Source organism: Silurus meridionalis, chromosome 15 (assembly GCF_014805685.1).
Source record: "Silurus meridionalis isolate SWU-2019-XX chromosome 15, ASM1480568v1, whole genome shotgun sequence".
In the NCBI taxonomy this organism is placed as follows: Eukaryota; Metazoa; Chordata; class Actinopteri; order Siluriformes; family Siluridae; genus Silurus; species Silurus meridionalis.
In genome coordinates, this window is record NC_060898.1 from 9,219,523 (window position 1) to 9,246,542 (window position 27,020).

Genomic DNA, 27,020 nt, shown 5'->3' on the forward strand with positions numbered 1-27,020 from the left:
GCATCAAGAGAATGCCAAGAGTGTGCAAAGCAGTAATCTAAGCAAAAGGTGGCTACTTTGAAGAACCCACAATATGACATATTTTCAGTTGTTTCACACTTTTTGTTATATATAATTCCACATGTGTTAATTCAGTTTTGATGCCTTCAGTGTGACTCTCAATTTTCATAGTCATGAAAATAAAGAAAACTCTTTGAATGAGAAGGTGTCCAAACTTTGGTCTGTACTGTATATATATATATATATATATATATATATATATATATATATATATATATATATATAACAGAAAAGATGTAGTGTCCATTAACTATTTATGATGCTGCAAACGAAGTGATATTGCCGATTCCTACTACTAACAGCGCTTGTGAACATTGCACACGTGCGCTGCAGGAGAAACCTTGTAACCGTTTTAAAGCTTAATAAAATGTGCGCATGTGCAACAATTGCAGACGCGGACGTTCACGGTGCTGCAGTAAAGGTGTATTGTTGATCATTCTTCTGCCATGTCAGTGAACTTATCTCTTTCTGTAAATGTAAGTGTCTTTACCTGGTTTACTGACGAGCTTAAAATTATCTGACTAACCAAAACTTGAAAATCAAGTCGGAGCATAATGTGGCGTTCGTGACAACTGGGAAGTCGGGATTCTTCTATTCGAAATCTAGTTATTTCCTAACTTACATCGTTGGTGCTAATTCACTCGGTTGATGTAGAAAAGAAAAAGAACTGGCTACAAAAAAAATGCTTGGTAGTTGCTTCATATATTTTAAAACATGATTTGATGAAGGTTATAGTTAACCCTTAAAAAAATCCTAAACAATTTAAAAACATACAATACAATTTTGTCTTTTGTTTGCTTTGTCTGAACAAAATAAAACTCTTAAAAAAGTTACCTTTACTTTCACAGTAACAGGATGGAGTAAAAATTGGTACAGTTTATGATAATTGGTTTGTAAACACTCAAAACGATTTGAGCAACAACAGGGGGATAATAGCGAGGGGCGTTAAAAACAGGCTAGCCATTATACAGTTAGAAGAAGCCCTTATTTGTTACAAATATATTACAGCACAGAGAAATTATTTTCTTCATGAATTCCAGCTCATTAGAAAGTTCAGATTACTGAGTGAAGGTTTTATATGGAGGTATAACAGGGAGGAGTGCCCAGGATCAGTGTAAGGTCGGGTGTTGCTTCCCAGGCTGCAGCTGGAGTTGTCTTCTTCACAATGCTTTGGTTTGCTTTGCTTTGGATATCTTTTAGTGACACTTTGGATCCTGGATGGGGTAAATTGTCTCTCACAGGAGAGTTCTGTCTGTCTTGTTTTTAATACCCTCATGCTGACTTGTAGTGTGCTAGCTACCAAAGATATTTTTTATAGATGTTAAACTGCCGATGTAGAGTTTACTATGAATGTTGCTTTTGCCTAAACACTAATCATAGATTGTAAACTCTGGAAATATCTCTCAGGCCACTTAGACCTTCATTCTGTGTTCAGTTTAGTTAAATTCAGAACAAATTTAGTTTAATTTAAAATTTTGATTGATGATTTTAGTTATTGCAAAATTTAAAAAGTAATTGCAAAATATAATGTTCCAGCAACTGGTTTTGTGTGGATTTGGATGTATGGCATTTTCTGGTCAAAAACAAGATTTTATGTGTATGAGATATTATATGATTTGGTCATGTGCAATAATACAGTCTCTGGACCATGGGATCAAATTAAAATGCTATTTCTTAATTAAACATATTTGTAATAGAGGTATTCATTATGTTAATTGTAATGTAACATTTTATAGTATATTCACAGTATGTAAAAGCAGAATTTGTTATTCTAAGAAAAATATGCCATGTACTAATAATTCAGCCGCATCACCTTTGGAGGCATGTTTCTGTAATAGTAAATATGTTGTATTGCTTTATTGTAATACCTGTGTTTTTTTAGGGCATAGTGACCCACAGTGCCAGAGAACTCAGCCAAGACTGCACAAGTAGGGTTTTGAGATATTTTTTAAAGAATAACTATTTGCTGCTGAGCCTAGCACTTACTATAATGAAAGTCTTGTTACAATTTAGGCATGATCATGCCTTCTGGTGTTTCCAGTTTCTTTCTGGATTGTATGGATTCAGACATGGAGGCAGGGGACCTACTACCTTCCATTGAGACTTTGTGCAAAGCTGATACTTACGGTAAGTGTTCTTATGTATTGATTACTAATGGTATATTTCCAGTTATATGAATTGTATAGTAACCATATATTTTTATGTTTATTATTAACTACAGTTTAAACTTAATAAAATGCAATGCATGTCTGCCTTTCTGTCTGACTCAGATGAGGGAACAGGTTTGGTCAGTGAAGAGGAAATGCTGCACTGCTATAACAAGAACTCAACACTTCTCAGTTTTAGTGATGCTGTGAATATTGGCATGCAGCACCCTCCAAACCTCTCCTCAATTCTAGGTATTATATGTAGATTAAAAGTATATATTAATACAGTGTGGAATTACTTAAATTTACATATATAGATTTCAATGTTTATTGCAGGTTCTCAGATTTTTTTAAAACCATTATGTTTTGCTCTTACTGTAATGAAATGTCACTAACTGTTATGTTTATTATAACTATTATTTTGTGCAATATTCAGATTTAAAATTGGAAGTGGTCTGTTTTGGGATATTTTTTAAAACATTTAATTTAAAGCTGTTAACAATAGCTATCTAACATCAGACTGACTTTTTTTGGCTTGTTGCATTCTAGAAGAACCAGAATCTATTCTGAATCTGCAGTGATTGACAAAATTGGGTCCTTTAAGAAAATATTTTTTAATAATCCCAGTATAATTGCACACGTCGGATTTATTTATAGTAGGGTTGCGACAACTAATCAATAAAATCGATAATAATCTATAATGAAATTCGTTGACAACGAATGCCGTTATCGGTTACTTTGGCTGCTCAAGTTACGGTTTAGCATGATTGTAAGACAACACAGCCGCCTGAAAATGGTGAAGAGCACAGGGTCAGCCGGCAGCAGGAAAAGAAAACATACTGGTGTCACGGATGAAAGCGAAACATCATCACGGTAAGCAGAAACTGTATAATCATCATCATGTGAAAATGGCGTAGTTTTAAATTAAGTGCTATTGTGTAAACAGTTTGTTTGTAACTTCGGGACAGTCGCACTGGATCTGTTCTGTCGTGACTCAAGAACATCAGGTTGTGCAATCAGCTCGCTCACGACAGAGTGATGGATTCAATTAAAACGGTGCAAACAAAAAGTAAATCTAAAAGCAGCAAAAAACAGCAGCAGTGAACGATAAAATTTTTCTTTTTTACATTTAAATTTTGTAATTAAGCGGCTCTCCGTTCATTCTTTATTTATAGAATTTGTCTACTACAACAGTAACTTATATTTTTAAATGTGATTTTCTGCGGCTTCACTACATTCAACTGCTTGTTTTCAGTGTTTGTGTATATATAATCTATGCATATATTATTTAATTATTATACACAATTAAATTAGTTATACTGTATTCTAGATGCGTATATCTTCACAAGTGAACAAAATGACTATTTTTAAAGCATGGTTATCAATTTGCCATCTGCAATTATCATTAAAAACAATACAAATGTTGATTTACACAATTTACACCTTGCATACTTAAATGCTTTTTGTTTTATTATTTTTTTATTTTAATTTAAACATTTTTTTTTTACAGAAAGAAACAACCCAGGATGAGTGAATTTGTTTAAAGGAGAAATCTTCCATGTAGCCCTCAACAAGCAGCCACTATAAGCTTTAAAATTTTAAAATTAAAGACAGTTTAACTCAGTATCTGGCTTTTGTATTTTTTACAGTACAACTTTATACATAAATCCTATATAGTTATAATAAGCAAATCAGCTTAAAAAAAAAAAAAATTATATATATATATATATATATATATATATATATATATATATATATATATATATATATATATATATATATATAATTTTTTTAACCGATTAATCAAAAAAATAATCGTCTGATTAATCAATTTATCAAAATAACCATTAGTTGCAGCCCTATTTATAGCTTATCCCTACCACATGAAGAATGATGAAAAATGCATCTTCCTTGTCCCTGGCCTGTATGATATTACTTTCAAGCTACTGTCAAGTCTTTTTTTCCCCCAGCCAATTGTGCAGTTGCTTTTCTATTCTATATTTTCTGTTGAATTCCATGCAGTTTCATATCTTAGTTTGTGTTTGGTTTAGAATACATTACTTGTTTAATTAGAATAATACACACACTGGCCAATAATATTTTGTTGGATTTTCAATTCAATTAATTTTTATTTGTATAGCGCTTTTAACAACGAACATCAGAATCAGAATCAGGTTTGTTGGCCAAATGTGTTGAGACACACACAAGGAATTTGGTTTCAGCTGGAAGTGACTCTCAAAGTACATAAATAAATAAAACTATACATTCATCTTGGACTATACAAGACAAAACAGACAAGACAAAAACAGACAACACTAGACAATAAAGATAATGTGAGACAATATAGACAGTCTTCTTCTTTCGGCTGCTCCCATTAGGGGTCGCCACAGCGGATCATCCGTCTCCATACCACCCTGTCCTCTACATCTGCCTCTTTCACACAAACTACCTGCATGTCTTCCCTCACCACATCCATAAACCTCCTCCTTGGCCTTCCTCTTTTCCTCCTACCTGGTGGCTCAATCCTCAGCATTTTTCTACCAATATAACTCATGTCCCTCCTCTGCACATGTCCAAACCATCTCAATCTCGCCTCCCTCACCTTGTTACCAAAACATCCTACATGGGCTGTCCCTCTAATGAACTCATTTCTAATCTTGTCCATCCTCGTCACTCCCAACGAAAACCTTAACAACTTTAGTTCTGCTACCTCCAGCTCCGCCTCCTGTCTTTTATTCAATGTCCACTGTCTCTAATCCATACAACATCACAGGTCTCACCACAGTCCTATAAACTTTCCCTTTCACTCTTGCAGATACCCTTTTATCACAAATCACTCCTGCTATCACTCTTCTCCACCCACTCCACCCTGCCTGCACTCTTTTCTTTACTTCTCCATTACCCTGCACCGTTGACCCCAGGTACCTGAACTCCTCCACCTTCTCCACCTCTTCTCCCTGCAACCACACCACTCCACTGTCCTCCCTCACGCGTTGGACATTTAGTGTTTTCAATGGTCAATGGTTTTTGTTTGACCAGGCAGTGCATCTTCATATTTGTTTGCATTCCTCATGTATAGGAAGATGAGAACTGAGGGTTGCATAAAATGACAGATTTGAGAAAATTTGACCAACATGACTTGCACATTTGACCTTACATCTAACTGAATATATAGATAATAGAGTAGGAATATATATATAGGAAATATAATTGTAATTTTAATAGATAATTTTATTTGGTGTTATCCTAGAGCTGTCACCTGTTATTGATGGACAACCTGCAAAAGAACCTTTTTTTTTGTCCCCACCTCAAGCTGTGTCACCTCTTAGGTAAGGTATTTTGCATACATATCAGCAAAGCTTATTCACAAAATATGGCTAGATCAACACAGATGTAATCTGATTATTTTATGTGATCATAAAATTCAATTTAATCAAATTAATTGAATAACGAATGGTTTGACTACAAACAAACAACAAGGTAAGTGTTTTTTTTTCGTTGACAGAAACAAATTTATTTATTATATTAATTCATTATATTCAGAATCTAGACCTGACCAACTGTACGGGTAGGCACTAGGTGTGATGAATGCATTGGTTCTTCTGTTTTTCTTCTTATCCAGATGCACTAATTACTAATCAGCCTCACTGCTTAGTAAATTTCTAAAGCTTTAGCACAATGTGAAGCGAGCTAAAAGGATTGTTACGCCAACAATCCTTTTAGCTCGCTTCACATTGTGAATATTATGTTCACAAAGTTGTCTGAGGATTATAATGAAATGTGTGAATACATATAGTGAATACATATATGTACATATATGTAAATGTTTGTCCCAACTGGAAAATAAAAAATGTCATCAAACTTCAAATATATATACAAAAACTTAATGCCAACACATTTCTCTCTGCCCTTGCTACATAGCTACTTAAAAAAATTAACAAGCTCCTTGTTGTATGACCTAACCTTTAAATAAAAATGTGTTTAATTTGTTTGTAGTTCCTCACCTTTGGTTAGGCCATGTGAATATTCAACATCTCTAAAGAATACCTTAGGTTAGATTTATTTTTTCTCAATAAATTTCTCAATGAAGCAAAATTGCTTATATTGCAGTAAATCCACATTCATTCTTTTACTGCTTGCAGAAAGTAAAAGCAAAACCACAGCAATTGAAGAATGTACTCCTGTAACTAAGAGAGTTGTGGCAGTTTCTCCTGTTGTAAAAAAAAAGGTAATAAAATGCTTTTTATTTTAATCCTTACTGTTCAAGAAACAGGTAGTCCCAGTTGAAGGTCATGCAAATGCATACGCCTTCAGTGGTGTCCCACCTGAATTAATCCACCTCTCAATACTATCATTGTGAAATCATGGCTATAGAAACAATTAATATTATACAGAAACACAGTAAAACAGAGTGCTGCATCTCAGGCAGGTATTTCATGTAGCAAGAATGAATGCCATTACTAAAGCAAGAAACCCAGTGAACACAATTTACCAAATCTCCTTTTACTGCAGCCAGAGCTTTACTGCTCACATACATCATCTCTAGCAGAAGCATCTATATTAACCCGACATTGAACCTGGGTTTTCTGTGCATTTTGTGCATTTTTTTCTGGTTTTCCTGGAGAAATGAAATTTTTTGCAGTAATTATATGGGAAAGAAAACTTGTAAAGTATAAGAAAAAGTAATTGATCCTTTATACTTGAAACAACTGTTTTGGCTGACCTTTCCTTGTGTTGTTCAGCTTTTCTTGAAAATTCCATTTTGTAAAAGCCCTTGTAAGTGTATTTTTTTTTTTTTTTGCGACTAAATCAATGGCCGCATATTCTCTGTCAGCCGTTGTGGAATAAAAAAAACAGCTATTAAATCTACATTGGAATATTTGAGCTTTTCAGCAGATTCTGTTTGCAAAACTCAACTAGTACGTACCGACAACATAGAGTTTATACTAAACACATAAAACTAAACTAAACTCACAGTGCTGGCTTTATGGCAATACGTGATGTGATGGCTATAATCTGATTGGATAAAAAATTCAGTTGGCGCAGCAGTGTACTCCAGAGAAATGCTATGATATGAAGACAATAGACTACTGAAAGAAATATAATACATAATCATAAACAAAAAATATATTAAAACGTAAGTCAGTAAATCTGATCTGGCCCAGATGGCAACTGTGTAGACCACGTTAAAAACTTCTCGACGGTCCCAAAAATTCTCTATTTAATCCCAATTATTCCAAAATCTTCATGATTTAATATTACATTGTTTCTCCTATAGCAGCCTCCGTTCTTCTAGCAAGGTTTTTAATTTGATTTTTTAACATGGTTCGTGGATTTGTGCCTTTTAAATCTGCAAGAGCACGTGAGGTTGGACACTAATGTCTGGCAAGAAGGCATGACGCAGTCGGCATTTTAATTCATCCTAAAGGTAGTTCACTGGGATTAAGTCTAATATTCCATGCAGCCATTTCAGTTCTTCTACACCTACTTTGATAAAACACATATTGCAGGGACTCTGGAGGTAAACCTCTTTGCATCGATTTTAATGCTGCAGCATACTCTACAAAGAAATTCGAGAAAATTGTGTATTTCAACTTTAAGGCAACATATTAAGTATAGGGATTTAAATGAAGTGAGTAAAGTAAAAATTAAACCAAAATAAAAGTAAATTAAATTCTGGAAAAATCATTACACTAAACATTTTTACCCTTGGCTATAGGGATGTTAAGACAAAAAGATTAAAACTGGAATATCAGTCTTGTTATCTCTGATACTGTTATATAGGTTTACATTTATTTTTCTTCCATGCACACGCTTTAGTGCAAGTGACGGAGCAAAAGTGTGTAATAGAGAAAGCATCTTGAGTATTTAAACAATTTACTACATATTCAGCAAAAGGGTAAAAGCATGTCTTGCTGCACACTCCTTAATTTAAAGGTATTTAAATCAAAATTGTGTGAACAGCATAGGATGCACTCCAGCTGTACAACCATATCTAAAATTTTATACACTGCATTTAATGCTCTGGCACCAGTACAAACCTAAAAAAAAAAAAAAGGAATAAGATAATGGTAACAAATGCTTGTAGCTAAAAAGGTCCAACAGTTAGCATTAGTACCAGTACAAGTTTGTTTTCTCTATCCCACACTTTAATCCAGTTCACAGCAATACATTAAGCAATTACTTATTTTATTTTGATGAGATATGTAGTCTTTTTTAACAAGTGCAATACTTTTACTTAGCCTCTTACAGGAAAACACAAGCCCATAAAATGCAGAAAGGTGACCTTCAGTGATGTCATCAGCATGCAGTCCATATCAATGATTAATCCTGGTTCAATGAAGCCCCAAGGAAGAGCCAATAAGGTCAGTAATAATGACTTGAGAAGAAATGACAAAGAGCCTTCAGAGACAGCCAGATTTTTTGACTTCACTGGTGGATGTGAGAAGGAAGCTTTTTTTCAAAGACTGAAGCTAAGCTACACATTTCAGTTTCCCGCCAAACCAGTAAATTGATTTATATACCATTAATATTAAAATTTTGATTTTGTTTTTTTCATTGTTTTTCAACTTCAGTAAACTCTGTTGTCAGCAAAAAAAAAAAAAACCCTTGCAAATAAGATGCTATATTGTTTAGTACTATGACTGGAATTGCAGTATATCTGGAGTAATTCTTGAGATAAAGTGTTTTTTGCAAAAGTAAGTTGCAAGTTGCAGTTTCTTTTTTTTTTTTTTTTTTTTTTAAATCACTTCTTTAGATTACATTTACAGATCTTCCATGGACTAAGGATATGTGAGGTAGCATAATGGTGTTTTTTCTTTTTTGTTCCATGTGCATTGCTTGTCTCACTTAGATCTCAGTTACAACATTAATTAATAAACTCAACTGAAGCTTTATCGTCATTCTTCCACCTACACAGTATACAAAAGAATGAAATGCCGTTACTACGGACCAAGGTGACAAAGTAAAACAGCAAGGGTAACATTAAACATAAATAAATAAAGAGTAAATTTAGGACATAGCAGAGTTAATGTGTGATTACATATGAGGTACTGTAGATGTGCTAGATATGAGGTTGGAATGTAGGTAGTGCAATAACAGTTCAGTAACGTGCGAATGCCCAGTCAAAGTTACCGCGTGCAACTGTGTGCAATGTCTAGTGTGTAATGTCCAGAATGTACAAGTGTACACAATGTTCAAGTGTGTGCAATATCCAGCATGTAATTTTTAACAGAATGGTGGATGTCTATAGTAAAAAGTCCCTGAGTGCAGATGTCTGCAGATGTGCTACAGTGTCCAATGAGCATTTTAGTGCACAGTAAAGTGGCTGAATGCGAGTGTGCGTTAATGTCCATGATATATCCAGTAATACCCATAGAGCACAGTTAAGGAGGAGGGAGCAAGGTCATGGGTAGCATCAGGGTGTTTCCCAAACCACACAGTGATTCAGCTGGCCAGTATGCTCTCTACAGTTCCTCTGTAGATATTGGTAAGTATGGGTGGTGGGAGGCTGGCTCTCTTCAAACTTCTCAGGAAGTAAAGATGATCTTGTGCCTTCATCATAGTGGAGTTGGTGTTGGTAGTCCCGGTGAGGTCATCAGAGATGTGTACACCAAGAAACCTGGTACTACTGACTCTCTTCTACTGACTGAGCCTTTTATGAGCAGGGGAGGGTGGACACCCGACGCTTTCCTGAAGTCAACCTTTGTTTTGTCTACATTAAGCGATAGGTTGTTGTTGTGACACCAGTTCACCAGGTGTTCCACCTCCTCTCTGTATGGTGTGTTATTGCTAATGAGGCCCACTACTGTCGTGTCGTCAGCAAACCTGACGATGGGGTTGGATTCTGACTTTTGGATGAGCAATGTGAACTGCAGTGGGCTGAGCACACAGCCTTGGGGGGCACCTGTGTTCAATGTCATGGTGCCTGATGTTCTGCTGCAGAGTAGTAGCAGAGTGGAGTGTTACATTTTACCCACCAGTTGCTGAGGGATGATTGTATTGAATGCTGAGCTGAAGTCAATGAACAGCATTCTGACATATGTGTCCTTTGTGTACAGATGTGAGAGGAGAGAGTGCAGGGTGTAGGAGATCGTCATCGGTGGAGCAATTAGAACAGTATGCAAATTGGAGTGGGTCCAGTGAGGTGGGCAGAGCAGAGTGAATGTGCCTCTTGACTAGATGCTCAAAGCACTAAATCATGATGGGAGTCAGTGTTACTGGATGGTAATCATTAAGACACCTCACTGTTGACTTCTTCGGTACCAGAATGATACCGATCTTTTTGCAGCTTGCAGGGACCACAGCCTGGCTCAGGGAGATGTTGAAGATGTCTGTGAGGACACCTTCTAGCTGGTCAGCATTGTCCCTGAGCACTCTTCCTAGTATGTTATCTGGACCTGCAGCTTTCCCTGGGTTGACTCTAGATAGTGTTCTCCTCACGTCAGCTGTGGCCAGGCAGAGCACCTGCTCCTCAGGGGTGGGTGTGGACATATTCGTGTGATGTTCAGAGTTTCAAACCCTGCGTAGAAGCTGTTTAACATGTCAGGGAGATGAGGGTCACTGTGGTTAGCATGTGATGTGGTTTTGTAGTCAGTTAGAGCCTGAATGCCCTGCCACATGTGTTTGGCTTATTAATATCCCAAAAGTGATTGTTAATATTCTGTGCATACTGGTGTTTTGCTTTCTTGATGGCTTTGGAAAGCTGGTGTTTTGCTTTCTTGATGGCTTTGGAAAGCGGAGCCCTTGCTAATCTTAGAGGTCCTTCTACCCCCAACTTGAAGGCAGCATCTCTCTGTCTGAGCAAGAGCAACCTCACCAGTCAGCCATGGCTTCTGGTTATCACAGTGATGTGTAAAACAAGTCCAGTATGCTGTCTCCTCTTGTGGCAAAGTTGATATTTGAGTTGCGATCGATCGATCGAATCTATCTATCTATCTATCTATCTATCTATCTATCTATCTATCTATCTATCTATCTATCTATCTATCTATCTATCTATCTACAGTGAGAAAAATAAGTATTTGAACACCCTGCTATTTTGCAAGTTCTCCCACTTAGAAATCATGGAGGGGTCTAAAATTGTCATCGTAGGTGCATGTCCACTGTGAAAGACATAATCTAAAAAAAAAACAGAAATCACAATTTAGGATTTTTAAACTATTTATTTGTATGATACAGCTGCAAATAAGTATTTGAACACCTGTCTATCAGCTAGAATTCTGACCCTCAAAGACCTGTTAGTCTGCCTTTAAAATGTCCACCTCCACTACATTTATTATTCTAAACTAGATGCACCTGTTTGAGGTCGTTAGCTGCATAAAGACACCTGTCCCATACAAATCAGTAAGAATCCAACTACTAACATGGCCAAGAACAAAGAGCTGTCCAAAGACACTAGAGACAAAATTGTACACCTCCACAATGCTGGAACGGGCTACGGGGAAATTGACAAGCAGCTTGGTGAAAAAAGGTCCACTGTTGGAGCAATCATTATAAAATGAAAGAAGCTAAACATGACTGTCAAGCTCCATGCAATTTCTCACCTCGTGGGGTCTCAATGATCCTAAGAATTGGTTTGAAATCATGCATGGCACGGAAGGTTCCCCTGCTTAAACCAGCACATGTCCTGGCACGTCTTAAGTTTGCCAATGACCATTTGGATGATCTAAAGGAGTCATGGGAGAAAGTCATGTGGTCAGATGAGACCAAAATAGAACTTTTGGGTCATAATTCCACTAAACGTGTTTGGAGGAAGAAGAATGATGAGTACCATCCCAAGAACACCATCCCTACTGTGAAGCATGGGGGTGGTAGCATCATGCTTTGGGGGTGTTTTTTTGCACATAGAACAGGGCGACTGCACTGTATTAGGGAGAGGATGACCGGGGCCATGTATTGCAAGATTTTGGGGAACAACCTCCTTCCCTCAGTTAGAGCATTGAAGATGGGTCGAGGCTGGGTCTTCCAACATGACAATGACCCGAAGCACACAGCCAAGATAACCAAGAAGTGGCTCTATAAGAAGCATATCAAGGTTCTGGCATGGCCTAGCCAGTCTCCAGACCTAAACCCAATAGAGAATCTTTGGAGGGAGCTCAAACTCCGTGTGTTTCAGTGACAGCCCAGAAACCTGACTGATCTAGAGAAGATCTGTGTGGAGGAGTGGGCCAAAATCCCTCCTGCAGTGTGTGCAAACCTGGTGAAAAACTACAGGAAACGTTTGACCTCTGTAAAAACAAAGGCTACTGTACCAAATATTAACATTGACTTTCTCAGGTGTTCAAATACTTATTTGCAGCTGTATCATACAAATAAATAGTTAAAAATCATACATTGTGATTTCTGGATTTTTTTTTTTTATAGATTATCTCTCTCACAGTGGACATGCACCTACGATGACAATTTGAGACCCCGCCATGATTTCCAAGTGGGAGAACTTGCAAAATAGCAGGGTGTTCAAATACTTATTTTCCTCACTCTATCTATCTATCTATCTATCTATCTATCTATCTATCTATCTATCTATCTATCTATCTATCTATCTATCTATCTATCTATCTGTCTATTTGTAAGTTTTATATGTACATACACATGTTTAGATCAAATTCAACACGTTTTTACTGTCTTCCTTCATACCCTTAAATACCTGAGTTACACAGCAGTTTAACCCTTTAACAAAACTTTGGTCAAACGTTTGAATGCATCATTCTAATCTGCCACAGTGATTAAACACTGAAGCAATCCTTAACAGCTGATATAGTTGAAGCTAAAATTACACATGCACCTAGGATAAAGATTCATGCTACCATAGAGACCAACACTTTCAATATGTTGTCTTTAAATCTCTCTCTTTGTTGGTATGGTTAGGATCATTAAACTGTTGGAAGACCCCGTTTCGACAATGTCTTGAGGTTTGTTTGAGTATATCTACATAATCTTCCCTCTTAATGATTCTGTCCTTTTCCCTACATAATTGGAGTTGGGGGGTTCTTATTTGCAATAAAGCTTTTCAGGCTATGGCAATGTAGGACATAATTGTTAATTGATGCCCCCAATCCTTCACCTGTTCCTTTGTTGTTATTTCAAAGAATCTGCATTTAATACAATTGCTGGTACAGATCCTTGTGGTATCTTCTGTTGTTTTTAAATTGCTCCTAATTAGTTGAGGAAGTCCTTTTTTTTCTTAGGATTTGGATTTTTCACAGAACTGGCTATAAATTGTCAATTAACTCCTAATTTTGACTAGCCAAAAAGAAGGCTCTCAAAGTTATCACTGGAATTTCCAGACTGTTTAAATATAGTCTTGTAAACTTCTCAAACACACACAGCTATCGATTACACTAGTAATTGAGTTCTGATGATTATACCATTGATTATTCAAGTAAGTGGATAAGTACTTCAAGTAATTTGTTTCCTTTTTAGAAAATATAAAATGTTTATTGCTGAGATTGCATACAAGAATATCTGTGAAAACTAAACCCTTTTAATGCATTGCCAATAATTGCCATATTACATCAAAACCCAAATACAAATATATTAATAAAAAAATCATAAAAATATAAAAAAAATAAATTTCAAATGACTGTAAAAAGGTAAATGCACTGTACAGTGTTTTCTTCATTTTAGTTTAAAATGATCCCAAAATATGGAAAGATTGTTATTTTCTTTGGCCTGAAACTTCTCACACCTCACCGTTTTCTCCCTGTTCCTCCATTTTTCACTCTGGACCGTTTTTACCTGTCCAGCACGCTCCAGTGTTTTGCGGGTGGTGCATCAGTATTAATGGTCTGTGGGGAAACACAATGCTCCATGTGTAGTTAAATGGAAATATACAAAGCAAATAATTTGCCTCGATGATTTTTTGTATTCAAAATACTTAAGGAATCGTTTCATACATAAGTAACAATGGTCCTCGCAGAAAATATTGACACTTTGGACACAGTTTTGACATTTACTTAGAATGTACACAATTTAGTTATTTAGACAATAATTGCTGTATGATGAGTTATTTTCAGAGGATAGAAAATCTATACTGCTACACAAGCTGCACATCGACTACTCTTAAATATATCCAAGTTTCATTTTTATAGTTAATGAATTAATTATTATAATTTAATACTTTTTTTGTTTTTTTTATTTTCAATACATTTGTAAGATTTCAAACACACTTCATTTACAATATCATTATGGTGCATTGTTTGTAGGAATTTAAAGAAAATAATGAATTTAATCCATTTTAGAATAAGGCTGCAGCATTAAATAAATGGAATTAAATGGAAAGCGTTGTGAATACTTCCTGCACTGTGTGTGTGTGTGTGTGTACACATTATACAGTTTTGTTAATGTTATCCATAAAAATTTGGTCCTTAGATAAGCAATGTATCACATTGCTATCTCAGCAAAGATGCTGTTTCCTCTAATTTTCTCATTGTCCACAATTGAGTCTACAGTATTGGTCAAAATAATAGCAGTACAATGTGACTAACCAGAATAATTCAGGTTTTTTGTATATTTTTTATTGCTACGTGGCAAACAAGTTACCAATAGGTGCAGTAGATTCTCAGAAAACAAACCAGATCCAGCATTCATGATATGCACGCTTGTAAGGCTGTGCAATTGGGCAATTAGTTGAAAGGGGTGTGTTTAAAAAAAAATAGCAGTGTGGCATTCAATCACTGAGATCACCAATTTTGTGAAAAAACAGGTGTGAATCAGGTGGCCCTTATTAAAGGATAAAGCCAGCACTTGTCGAACATGCATTTGAAAGCCTGAGGAAAATGGGTCGTTCAAGACATTGTTCAGAAGAACAGCGTACTTTGATTAAAAAGTTGATTGGAGAGGGGAAAACCTATAAAGAGGTGCAAAAAAGTATAGGCTGTTCAGCTAAAATGATTTCCAATGCCTTAAAATGGAAAGCAAAACCAGAGAGACGTGGAAGAAAACGGAAGACCACCATCAAAATGGATCGAAGAATAACCAGCATGGCAAAGGCTCAGCCAATGATCAGCTCCAGGATGATCAAAGACAGTCTGGAGTTACCTGTAAGTACTGTGACAGTTAGAAGACGTCTGTGTGAAGCGAACCTATTTTCAAGAATCCCCCGCAAAGTGCCTCTGTTTAAAAAAGGCATGTGCAGAAGAGGTTACAATTTGCCAAAGAACACATCAACTGGCCTAAAGAGAAATGGAGGAACATTTTGTGGACTGATGAGAGTAAAATTGTTCTTTTTGGGTCCAAGGGCCACAGACAGTTTGTGAGACGACCCCCAAACTCTGAATTCAAGCCACAGTACACAGTGAAGCATGGTGGTGCAAGCATCATGATATAGGCATGTTTCTCCTACTATGGTGTTGGGCCTATTTATCGCATACCAGGGATCATGGATCAGTTTGCATATGTCAAAATACTTGAAGAGGTCATGTTGCCTTATGCTGAAGAGGACTTGCCCTTGAAATGGTTGTTTCAACAAGACAATGACTCAAAACACACTAGTAAACGAGCAAAGTCTTGGTTCCAAACCAACAAAATTAATGTTATGGAGTGGCCAGCCCAATCCCCGGACCTTAATCCAATCGAGAACTTGTGGGGTGATATAAAAAATGCTGTTTCTGAAGCAAAACCAAGAAATGTTAATTAATTGTGGAATGTTGGTAAAGAATCATGGAGTGGAATAACAGCTGAGAGGTGCCACAAGTTGGTTGACTCCATGCCTCATAGACGTGAAGCAGTTTTAAAAAACTGTGGTCATACAACTAAATATTAGTTTAGTGATTCACAGGATTGCTAAATCCTAGAAACAAAGATGTTTGTACAAAATAGTTTTGAGTTTGTACAGTCAACGGCATACACTGCTATTTTTTTGAACACACCCCTTTCAACTAATTGCCCAATTGCACAGCCTTAAGAGCGTGCATATCATGAATGCTGGGTCTTGTTTGTTTTTTGAGAATCTACTGCACCAACTGGTAACTTGTTTGCCACGTAGCAATAAAAAAAAATATATGAAAAACCTGGATTATTCTGGTTAGTAACATTGTATATTATTTTGAACAATACTGTATATTGTAGGGGTGTAACGGTACACGTATCCAGAGCGCTAGCATTAGCCACTAATCATGTATTTAAAGTTGTGACTTTAATTTGTGAATTTTGTGTACCGTTACACTCCTAATATATAGGGCAAGGAAAATTAATTCAAGATCAAAATCATTTTAATTAATCCTCTCTGCTACTCATCTACATGATAGTGAAGTCCATAGTTAAGCCTGAGGACTTCTTAACTATCATTAAACATTAGATTTTAATTTGCGTTGTTGTGGTTTCTAAAAGTGCAATTTTGTGCCTTCACTAGCTGAATCCATTTAGTGAGGAAATAAACAGTAAGGGGAAAAGGGTACTGTTAAAATACATGACTAGCATTACCTAGGCGATTTCACTGTGTCAGAAAAAGACCACCCCAGCCATGTCAGTGACACCATTTAAAATCCATGTGGGTATAAGCAACATAATGAAATAAGCATATGGTGTTGCCCTATACCCTGCATTAATTCATTTTAACTTCATTTTACAATATAGATCGCACTATATTTTGAGATCATTTAAATTAAGTTAAAAAATAATTAATACACGTTAAACAGCAACACCATAGTCTAATGTGATTGTGCCACTGACTGGCAGCCTTTTTAGTTGCATCATACCATTGAAGTCACCGACATAACCTAGCGACTAAATATAATTAAGTTACATACACTTAGTATGGATTTAAAACAGCATCTGCAGCATTGTTATAACAAAATTATTGGTAATATTTTATTAATCAACAACACAAAATAGACTAGCAAAATAACCTACATCCTGCACACAAGCATGTAACCATGTCCATAAATATTGACATTAGCTGATTCAAGTTACTAAGTCTGAATATGGCCCTGTAATATTTATTATTATATGTGACAGGGACTATAATGACTAACCAAGTCTAATCTGGTCTAATTTGCACTCTGCTCTCTTGAACATTTGCACTTGCATTCAGATGATCTCTAATAAATTAACAGCAATGCATTAGGGTTAGGGGAGAGATATTAGAGCATTATATAGCTTTGTCCAAAAGAAAAGCAGGGATTTAAAAATAGTGAATGTCAAATAGGAAGAATGAAATGAACATTTTGAACAGAAAATCATTAATAAACAGTGTTTAGGGGTGAACATATTGGAGTCATGTTTTGTGTTTTAGCTGTTTAATCTATAGTGTGTAATCACTTGTTTCAAATAACTATTCATGCAATCATTAAAAACTAGTGTTGATTTATAAACGTTTGTGGCATTGTTCAGAAGCCAAATAAACAAACAAAAAAACCCAAACATTAACAAGTAACATCATTGGGATACTGGCTGGAAGATGTGGCTGATAAAGTCAAACACCTGGTTCCTGCCTAACTGTGCTAGCTTAACCTCTACTGTAAGTATAACCAGGCTGAGATATACATTGTCTGTTTAAATACCATAGATCTAGTAGCTAGGATTCATGTCAGGTAGATTAGTCAAAAGTCTCCCATTTTCTATGCAAGTCTTCCATTTTCCTTTTTGTTTGTGTGGTTAAAACCGTGGATGATTCCATGGTGAGAAGGTCACTGAAGGGGTCAGTAGGTCTGTCTGCCAGGTGGGTGGGTGGTAGAGCCTGGGATAGACAGGATGGGGTTGGAGAGTCAATCAGACTATAAAGAGAGGTGCTACTGCTGGAGGCTGGTGAGGCTCTGTCAGTTGGAAATACCCCATTCATTTTGGCTCCACTCATAGAGGAAGCCTGACTAAACATCAATACAGGTGAGGTATGGAAATAGGCAGTAGTTTGTGGTGACAAGTAGGCAGTGCTAAAGGCATTGTCATGGTGGCCCTGAGGCATGGGGTTATAGTATTTTTGGAAAATGTATTGAGGGACCTGTGTGAAGGGATTAAAAGGGGGCTGCCCTTGAAATGGAGTCAAAGAAGACCGTGGGGGAAGTGATGGTTCAGAGGGCTGTTCGCTTCCATTTAGAGGATCTAGCAGGTGAAGCAGGTCAGACCCTGAAACTTTGCTGGGTGGCTGAGACTGTGTTAGGGGGGATGTAGTGTCTGTCTGGTGAAGCACTTGCCCTTTTACACTTTCTGCCAGCTCTTTTTCATGCTGTCTCAAGCCTTGCAGCAAAGTTACTGTTGGAGAAAGCACAGCTCCTGGTTCTGGTATTTTTTTCTGTGCTTGTGGCCGAGGAATTGTTATACTCCTTTCCCCAATCATGTCTGTTCCAGGAAAAGCTTTTTCCTTGCTGGGAGTGGAGGGTTCCCGTGGTAATACAGACAATGGCATATTAAAGGAAGACGAGTCTTGGCTGGAAAAGGCTACACTGTCTGGTAACGTCTGGCTCCAATGGTTGTTGTGACTGGTGTGCTTCAGGTCCAGAAAAGTCTGAATATTTTCATCATCAGGTAGCTCCATGTGCTACAGACACACAAACACCAAACACTGAGTGTATGAACATTAACATGCAATATAAACACACATTTAATAAAACATGTAAAAAAGAGAAGCACATGTTAAGTGAATTAATTGAATATTACAATGTAAAAGGCACCTGATAGCGAAAGTTGCCATGCTGTTCAATTGGCTTGCAGACCGAACTTAGCTCCTCTAGGCTCTGTCCTGAGTCAAACACTGTGTGTGTGCTGTTTATAGTATGTAAGGCATATGTTGGCTTCTCCTGCTGGCTGCTGAAGGAGTCATCTAAAAGACTCAGCTCGGATAACTTAGTATGTATTGGCCCATGCATGGCTGTGTTATTCTGGAAACACACACTCCCAACTTCCTCCTTCTTTTCCTCAAGTTCTGTGTCCTTTAGAGATTGGTAAGATTGAGACCTGACACACAGACAAACAAACAAACAACAACAACATGTAATAACTACATTAGCCATGCAACTGACCATTCTTAGACATTTATAGTTGTCCTAACTGGATGTTATATTACATAGTCATTTAATATTGTTAGTTTTTTCACAAACTCCAGAATATATTTTAAAAGACCTATATAATTAAAACTGATGGTGTAGATTGTTTTGTATCAATCAGTGTCTGGTATTTTTTTCCCCAAGATTCACATACACATTTGAAATTAACATATCATTATGAACAATTCTAAATTTTATTAGGTTAATTACTGGTAGAGAATAGTGGTCAGGTTGTGAATGGTTCAAAGGCAGATTAAACAATAGACCATTCAAAGGGTGTGGAGACAAGGAAGTGATCAGGAAAAGCAGAGATGAAGTCATCGTCCTGTGACAGTTCATCACCAGAGGAGTCCTCACATAGAAACACAGTGTAGTGACGTGAAGGGCGCATAAAGCTAGTCATTGAGAAGACAGACAGACAGAAGGAAAGACAGTGTACAAGCACACAAAAAAGAAAAAAAGGTGTTAGCTGTGAAAACATCGAAGTGTACTATAACACACCTATCCAAGAAAAAAATGAAAGAGAACGTAAAAGAGATTAATTTAATGATAAAATATTGTGCCAGATTAATTACTGTGCAATAATACATATATGCTTTCCATTTATAGTTATTTCACATTGACATATTTAACATTTTAATCGCCAATTTTCAATATAAAATACACTGTGGGATGCGAGACAGTTGATATTACTCCCTTCCTTATTGCCACAGATTTTTGTTCTCTGCACCTTATATTACCTTATATTGGTGCATATACTAAACTAAACAAATAATTCATGCAATTGTAGTACAGAAGCCATCATTTATTATTTTTACTATTTGTCCTTTCTCATTTTCATGTGATCACAATACCCATTTTTGTGATCTCGACGTAAGTTTTTTCTATGATCCTTTTTTTTGTGCACTCAACAATGTTATTATTGTTCTGGAGACAGCAAAAGCTTAGCACAACTGCATCATCATGTATAAACAAATATCTAGCTTCAAATAAATAGCTTTTTGCCTGTCAGTGACGTGACTGACAACTTACAACAACCCACCATTATCAGATACATATAATTAAAGTCAACGGGATTCTAATGACCATTTTGATTTTCAAAAAGGTAACTCTAAGGATAAACAAGCCCCAATACCTAGCCTAAATACTATAATCAAATTATTGAAATGTTGTGCATGTGTTTATACAGTAAAACCCTGCTCATTATTTGTATTTATTTGTTTGATTGTTTCTCAAACATTTAAAGGAGGCCCATAAAAGGTTTCAGAACCCCTGCTGTTGAGTACAGCACTTTTTGAATTAGCATTTATTGCATGAATAAAATCCACTTAAATCTTGGCAATTATTACATTTTTGAAAGTGATACTGAAGAAGTCCATGCAACACTTGTCCCATTCACAAGGCACAGAAATTTCTTGTGAAAAGTGGTAGTATTAACAATAATTCCATGTATACCATAAGTGCAGAGAACAGGTCCTTAATGAACAAATAAGAATACACAAAGAGAGAGAGATCTCCATTGTATACCCTCCCCCACCGTCTGTGTCCTGTGTGTCACTGGTTTAAAACATTACAAGTGTCACAAAATTGTTCATTGATTTTTGGCTGAAAGGGGCAATAACATGCACAAAGGTGAGTCTAACAGTATGTTACACTTTTACATGTAATGTAAATGTATGTCATTGTCTTACTGTTCATGACTGCCTTCGAGTTCCAGGTTGCTGTGTGGTCTCTTTACTGTTAGCGGCCATGGATGGAAAGACTACACCCCCGTGCGTGCGCACACACACACACACACACACACACACACACACACACACGTTACAGTCAGGGTATCAAACATAGTACAAGATCATTTTAACTTCATATAGTATTTAAAATTAATAACATGATGGCAAATAACATCTGTCCAACAGAATAAGCCAGACCTGCAGAAGTAAGATTACATACATTTTTGACAGACCTGCAGAAGTATTTTTGTGCCACATAATTTTTGATTGCTTCCATAAACTTGTCTAAATCTTTAAAAGTACTACCTTCAAGCTAAAATTAAAAAGCCTACATTCAGTTTAAAAAGATCTCTAAATGAAAATATCATAAAGAAGGATTGGTAAGGTGTTGCGATTATACCACTATGATAGTATATTTTATATATTTTACAATATCTCTGACAAACATACATAATGGAAATGAAACACATGAATAAAATATTGAAGTAGAGAAGCCAGCAGCACTATTGCTTTTAAAAAAATTCAACCTCCTAGATTGAAAAAAATAATTGTATGAATTGATATTACCGTAATTTCCGGACTATAAAGCGCACCCATATATAAGCCGCACCCAATGAATTTTACAAATATTTTTATTTTTACCATAAATAAGCCACACCTGTCTATAAGCCGCCTGTCTTCACTTATGTACTTTACACAGGTTTTAACGAAAGACACGTTACACACGGTGTAACGGGTGAAATATGTTGCGCTTCCTTTAGGAGCATAGTGGTATTTTAGGAATAGCCTGGCACTGCATTCTTCCGCTATTACTGCGTGTGTGTAAGACTGAGGATTATGTCCTTATTATTTTCTGATGCTGATTTCTAAGTTTCTTTGACTAACCTGTAACACTGTTGCCAAGAAAAATAAAAAAAGCAAGAGTTTTGGAAACCTGTCTGTGCTTATATGATTTCTGTTCTGGCGTTACCAAACTATCCCCTGACCCAGACTCAACGCGTTACAACGGCTTGTATCTAAACAGTAGCCGACCAAGAAAGTCATTGTTCACTGTCTTCCTCCTTCCTTTCACAACTATTTCTCTCGGGAGTTTATCTTTTGGCATCGTCGTGTGTTTAAAAATCACCCGATGGAATTTTTTTCTCCCGAAGCCGTGCAACATAGGTGAGGTGCGTTTTTTCGTTTCCATCCGGAAATTTCATTGGTCTAATGTTATGGGGTTTTCAGTTTTTTGGCTTGAAGTTTGTGAAACCGGGAAAAACCCAGGAAAAATTCATAAATTATCCGCTTCGTTGTTTAAGCCGCAGGGTTCAAAACATGAGAAAAAAGTAGCGGCTTATAGTCCGAAAAATACGGTAATTTAACAAATTATGCTCATGCATTTGCTCCTATAGCACTTTGATTATTACAAAATTGTAATCTGAAATTTAAGATTAAATCCAGTGGTAGAAGTTAGCTGTATACTTAATTTTAATCCTATCTGAAGCTTCTAGCCCAGGGGTGGGCAAACTTTTTGACTCACGAGCCACAATGGGTTCTAAAATTTGACAGAGGGACCGGGCCAGGATATACATACATACGCACATGATACACATGATTATATATACTGTGTGTGTGTGTGTATGTGTATATATGTATATATATATATATATATATATATATATATATATATATATATATATATATATATATATATATACAGGAGTGCAGAATTATTAGGCAATGAGTATTTTGACCACATCATCCTCGTTATGCATGTTGTCTTACTCCAAGCTGTATAGGCTGGAAAGCCTACTACCAATTAAGCATATTAGGTGATGTGCATCTCTGTAATGAGAAGGTGTGGTCTAATGACATCAACACCCTATATCAGGTGTGCATAATTATTAGGCAACTTCCTTTCCTTTGGCAAAATGGGTCAAAAGAAGGACTTGACAGGCTCAGAAAAGTCAAAAATAGTGAGATATATTGCAGAGGGATGCAGCAGTCTTAAAATAGCCAAGCTTCTGAAGCGTGATCATCGAACAATCAAGCGTTTCATTCAAAATAGTCGACAGGGTCGCAAGAAGCGTGTGGAAAACCAAGGCGCAAAATAACTGCCCGTGAACTGAGAAAAGTCAAGCGTGCAGCTGCCAAGATGCCACTTGCCACCAGTTTGGCCATATTTCAGAGCTGCAACATCACTGAGTGCCCAAAAGCACAAGGTGTGCAATACTCAGAGACATGGCCAAGGTAAGAAAGGCAGAAAGTCGACCACCACTGAACAAGACACACAAGCTGAAACGTCAAGACTGGGCCAAGAAATATCTCAAGACTGATTTTTCTAAGGTTTTATGGACTGATGAAATGAGAGTGAGTCTTGATGGGCCAGATGGATGGGCCCGTGGCTGGATTGGTAAAGGGCAGAGAGCTCCAGTCCGACTCAGACGCCAGCAAGGTGGAGGTGGAGTACTGGTTTGGGCTGGTATCATCAAAGATGAGCTTGTGGGGCCTTTTCGGGTTGAGGATGGAGTCAAGCTGAACTCCCAGTCCTACTGCCAGTTTCTGGAAGACACCTTCTTCAAGCAGTGGTACAGGAAGAAGTCTGCATCCTTCAAGAAAAACATGATTTTCATGCAGGACAATGCTCCATCACACACGCCCAAGTACTCCACAGCGTGGCTGGCAAGAAAGGGTATAAAAGAAGAAAATCTAATGATATGGCCTCCTTGTTCACCTGATCTGAACCCCATTGAGAACCTGTGGTCCATCATCAAATGTGCGATTTACAAGGAGGAAAACAGTACACCTCTCTGAACAGTGTCTGGGAGGCTGTGGTTGCTGCTGCACGCAATGTTGATGGTGAACAGATCAAAACACTGACAGAATCCATGGATGGCAGGCTTTTGAGTGTCCTTGCAAAGAAAGGTGGCTATATTGGTCACTGATTTGTTTTTGTTTGGTTTTGAATGTCAGAAATGTATATTTGTGAATGTTGAGATGTTATATTGGTTTCACTGGTAAAATAAATAATTGAAATGGGTATGAATTTGTTTTTGTTGTTGCCTAATAATTATGCACAGTAATAGTCACCTGCACACACAGATATCCCCCTAAAATAGCTAAAACTAAAAACTACTTCCAAAAATATTCAGCTTTGATATTAATGAGTTTTTTGTGTTCATTGAGAACATGGTTGTTGTTCAAATTAAATCCTCAAATAAAATTAATCCTCAAAAATACAACTTGCCTAATAATTTTGCACTCCTGTGTATATATATATATATATATATATATATATATATATATATAAATATTACATTAGAGATTTGGCCTGTGACATGTAGCAAGGCATGAATATGCATGGCTCAATGTACAAATTGCTTTCCAAATGCATTAATTAAATTAATAATTAAATTTATTACATTTCAGTTAAATAAACACAGCAGAAAAACACAAATTCAGTTTCATCAAGTGCCAAAACATCAACAACTTGTTGATATTTTTTCTTTTTGCCAGTGCATCAATAAACACAGCATAAAAACTCAAGTTCAGTTTCAGTGGGAACAGTGTTGTTGAACTCCTTGTTTTGCCAGTTCATCAAAGTCTGGAGTAAGTTTTGTTGTGGCAATTCTCAGGATAGATCCGAGGTGTTGGTCAGTTAACCTGGATCTGTGAGGGGCTTTGATCGGACATCAGTAAAAAAATATTTTGTTGTCCACTCCCTATTAAACACTCGGCGCTCACTATCCACTTTTCTTTGATAAGCTCATTTTTGCAGAAGGGCTCATTAAAGAGGAGAAGAGAGTAATACAGGCAAACAAGGTCAATGTAGATGAAGTGCACCATATTTTGGGGCAACGTGGGCATTACAGGGGAAAGGTAAATTAAACAAGGTTTACCTGCATGGGCGTAAATTTCATTTAACAGTAGGGGGGGGACAATAAATATAAAATCTCTCATGATCAATCTTTGAAGGGGACACAAATAATAGTCAAATTGTACTTATAAAACACAGTGTCCCCACAGTGAACAACTTTGCTTTTATCATTTTTTTTATCAAGTTTTTCTCAGGTTCAATGACAAAGCAAAACAAGGAAATGGTTTTGGCGTGTTAGTGTTAGTGCACTATGCTACAAGCTATTGTAAACAAGCTAACGTTCACTAGATGAGTCATATTTTAATCGCTAATATAGCAGATTCATGGAAAATTACATCGCTAATCAGCATTTTTGCCGCAACTAATTTATGAATGAGTCTGCATCAACTACATTAAAGATAATCACTTTATTTAAGTGAATAGAATACTCTAGTTAAATGAGTTGAACATTAATTGAGCTGCAGAGACACACCTGACTCGTGTGTGTGTAGGTCAAACCACTGTGAGGAAGGGGAGGGGGGAACTCAACTGTTTCTAAAGGCATTTTTTTGCGGGTTTTTTCTCTACTTACACAATTATTTAGTTATGCATACATATATTTTCCACAATAGAGAGTGCGATATTAAAAAAAGAATAATGGGGTCATCCCGTCCCCCAGTTTACGCCCATGTTTACCTGTACCTATTTTAATATAATTTGGTCACTTCGGCGGGCCGGATTAATAAATCCAAAAATCTTAGTTTGCCCATGTCTGTTCTAGCCTGTGGCTAAATCCAAAAACATTTGTAAGTAAATCTTTATGATTTGAGGCAATTTTTTTCTGCAGGTTAATAACTGAAAATTGCTACCTGAAGCACATTTCTGTGAAGATACTGCAAATTTCCATATTGCCCATGGACTCTCAGGATGTTTTTTCATCTGCAACCTGCATTTTAATATATATTTTTTATCTAATCAGCCAAAATTTGGCAGCAACACAGTGCATAAAATCATATAGATACAGGTCAAAAATCCAGTTAAAATCAAACATCAGAATGGGGAAAAAGTGTGAAGTTTGTGAATTGGTTGTAAGTGCTGAGTTGTTGGCACTAGATATGGTGGTTTGTGTATTTCAGAAACATGAAACATCCTTGAAAGTCCAAAGAATAGTGTGAAAAAAAGTGGACAACAGTTTTGTTGGTGCCATATATAAGTATGATGATCAGATGTCTAAAACTTTTGGTTGTAAAGTGCAAATTTTAGGACTAAGTTTTTGTCCAAATATTTAGTTTTAATTATACACAATATTTGGTTACAATTTTTAGCCTTCCTACCTTTTTTAAAAAGAAAATCAATGCATGTTTAACTAATTATGCCACGTTCTATTGTCAAATTCTTCTTCTTCTTCTTCTTCTTTCGGCTGCTCCCATTAGGGGTCGCCACAGCGGATCATCCGTCTCCACACCACCCTGTCCTCTACATCTGCCTCTTTTACACCAACTACCTGCATGTCTTCCCTCACCACATCCATGAACCTCCTTTTTGGCCTTCCTCTTTTCCTCCTACCTGGTGGCTCCATCCTCAGCATTCTTCTACCAATATAATTTATGTCCCTCCTCTGCACATGACCAAACCATCTCAATCTCGCCTCCCTCACCTTGTCACCAAAACATCCTACATGCGCTGTCCCTCTAATAAACTCATTTCTAATCTTATCCATCCTCGTCACTCCCAACGAAAACCTCAACATCTTTAGCTCTGCTACCTCCAGCTCCACCTCCTGTCTTTTACTCAATGCCACTGTCTCTAAACCATACAACATCGCAGGTCTCACCACAGTCCTATAAACTTTCCCTTTCAATTTTGCAGATACCCTACTATCACAAATCACTCCTGTCACTCTTCTCCACCCACTCCACCCTGCCTGCACTCTTTTCTTCACTTCTCTAACACACTCTCCATTACTTTGCACTGTTGAACCCAGGTACCTGAATTCCTCCACCTTCTGAAGCTCTTCTCCTGCAACCGCACCACTCCACTGCCCTCCCTCTCATTCACACACATGTACTCTGTCTTACTCCTACTGAGTTTCATTCCCCTTCTCTCCAGTGCATATCTCCACCTCTCCAGGCTCTTCTCAACCTGCTCCCTACTCTCACAACAAATCACAATATCATCCATAAACATCATAGTCCAGGAGACTCCTGTCTGACCTCGTCCGTCAACCTGTCCATCACCACTGCAAACAGGAAAGGGCTCAGGG

At 36.9% G+C, this 27,020-nt stretch overlaps 2 protein-coding genes across 8 annotated transcripts in view; one reads left to right on the plus strand and one right to left on the minus strand.

The window, feature by feature from the left end:
* The first annotated feature begins 370 nt into the window (after positions 1 to 370).
* Positions 371 to 8,909, plus strand: LOC124397714. Of its 5 annotated transcripts, none has more exons than XM_046867398.1 (8): positions 372 to 536; positions 1,943 to 1,988; positions 2,074 to 2,187; positions 2,331 to 2,459; positions 5,458 to 5,536; positions 6,204 to 6,259; positions 6,350 to 6,435; positions 8,450 to 8,909. In XM_046867398.1, exons 1-8 carry the CDS (start codon positions 507 to 509, stop codon positions 8,720 to 8,722), a joined length of 813 nt encoding a protein of 270 aa, XP_046723354.1. In that variant the 5' UTR covers positions 372 to 506; the 3' UTR covers positions 8,723 to 8,909. The 5 variants fall into 5 exon arrangements, 4 of the variants coding, with proteins under 4 accessions (XP_046723354.1, XP_046723358.1, XP_046723355.1 ...); XM_046867402.1 differs by having other exon boundaries at positions 450 to 536; positions 2,102 to 2,187; XM_046867399.1 differs by lacking the exon at positions 372 to 536 and adding an exon at positions 1,145 to 1,283 and having other exon boundaries at positions 2,102 to 2,187.
* Positions 8,910 to 17,004: 8,095 nt separating this feature from the next.
* The window catches only part of dennd1a (DENN/MADD domain containing 1A), a 47,018-nt gene continuing 37,002 nt past the window's right edge, over positions 17,005 to 27,020 (minus strand). Inside the window, exons 20-23 of one of the 3 annotated variants that reach the window (XM_046867395.1) lie at positions 20,881 to 20,951; positions 19,456 to 19,584; positions 18,818 to 19,100; positions 17,005 to 18,684 (exon numbers count right to left, since the gene is read on the minus strand). In XM_046867395.1, coding sequence (XP_046723351.1) covers positions 17,746 to 18,684; positions 18,818 to 19,100; positions 19,456 to 19,584; positions 20,881 to 20,951 — 1,422 coding nt within the window. In that variant the 3' untranslated portion in view covers positions 17,005 to 17,745. Of the gene's footprint in view, positions 18,685 to 18,817; positions 19,101 to 19,399; positions 19,585 to 20,880; positions 20,952 to 27,020 lie in introns of those variants that run through there. The other 2 variants (XM_046867396.1, XM_046867397.1) reach the window with 2 other exon arrangements.

Bases quoted from the DNA above. Each gene is read 5' to 3' on its own strand.
- LOC124397714 (XM_046867398.1), top strand. From the start codon at position 507: ATGTCAGTGAACTTATCTCTTTCTGTAAAT. The intron at 2,460-5,457 runs GTATTATATGTA...GTGTTATCCTAG, and splicing joins AAACCTCTCCTCAATTCTAG to AGCTGTCACCTGTTATTGAT. The intron at 6,260-6,349 runs GTTAGATTTATT...TACTGCTTGCAG, and splicing joins ATCTCTAAAGAATACCTTAG to AAAGTAAAAGCAAAACCACA.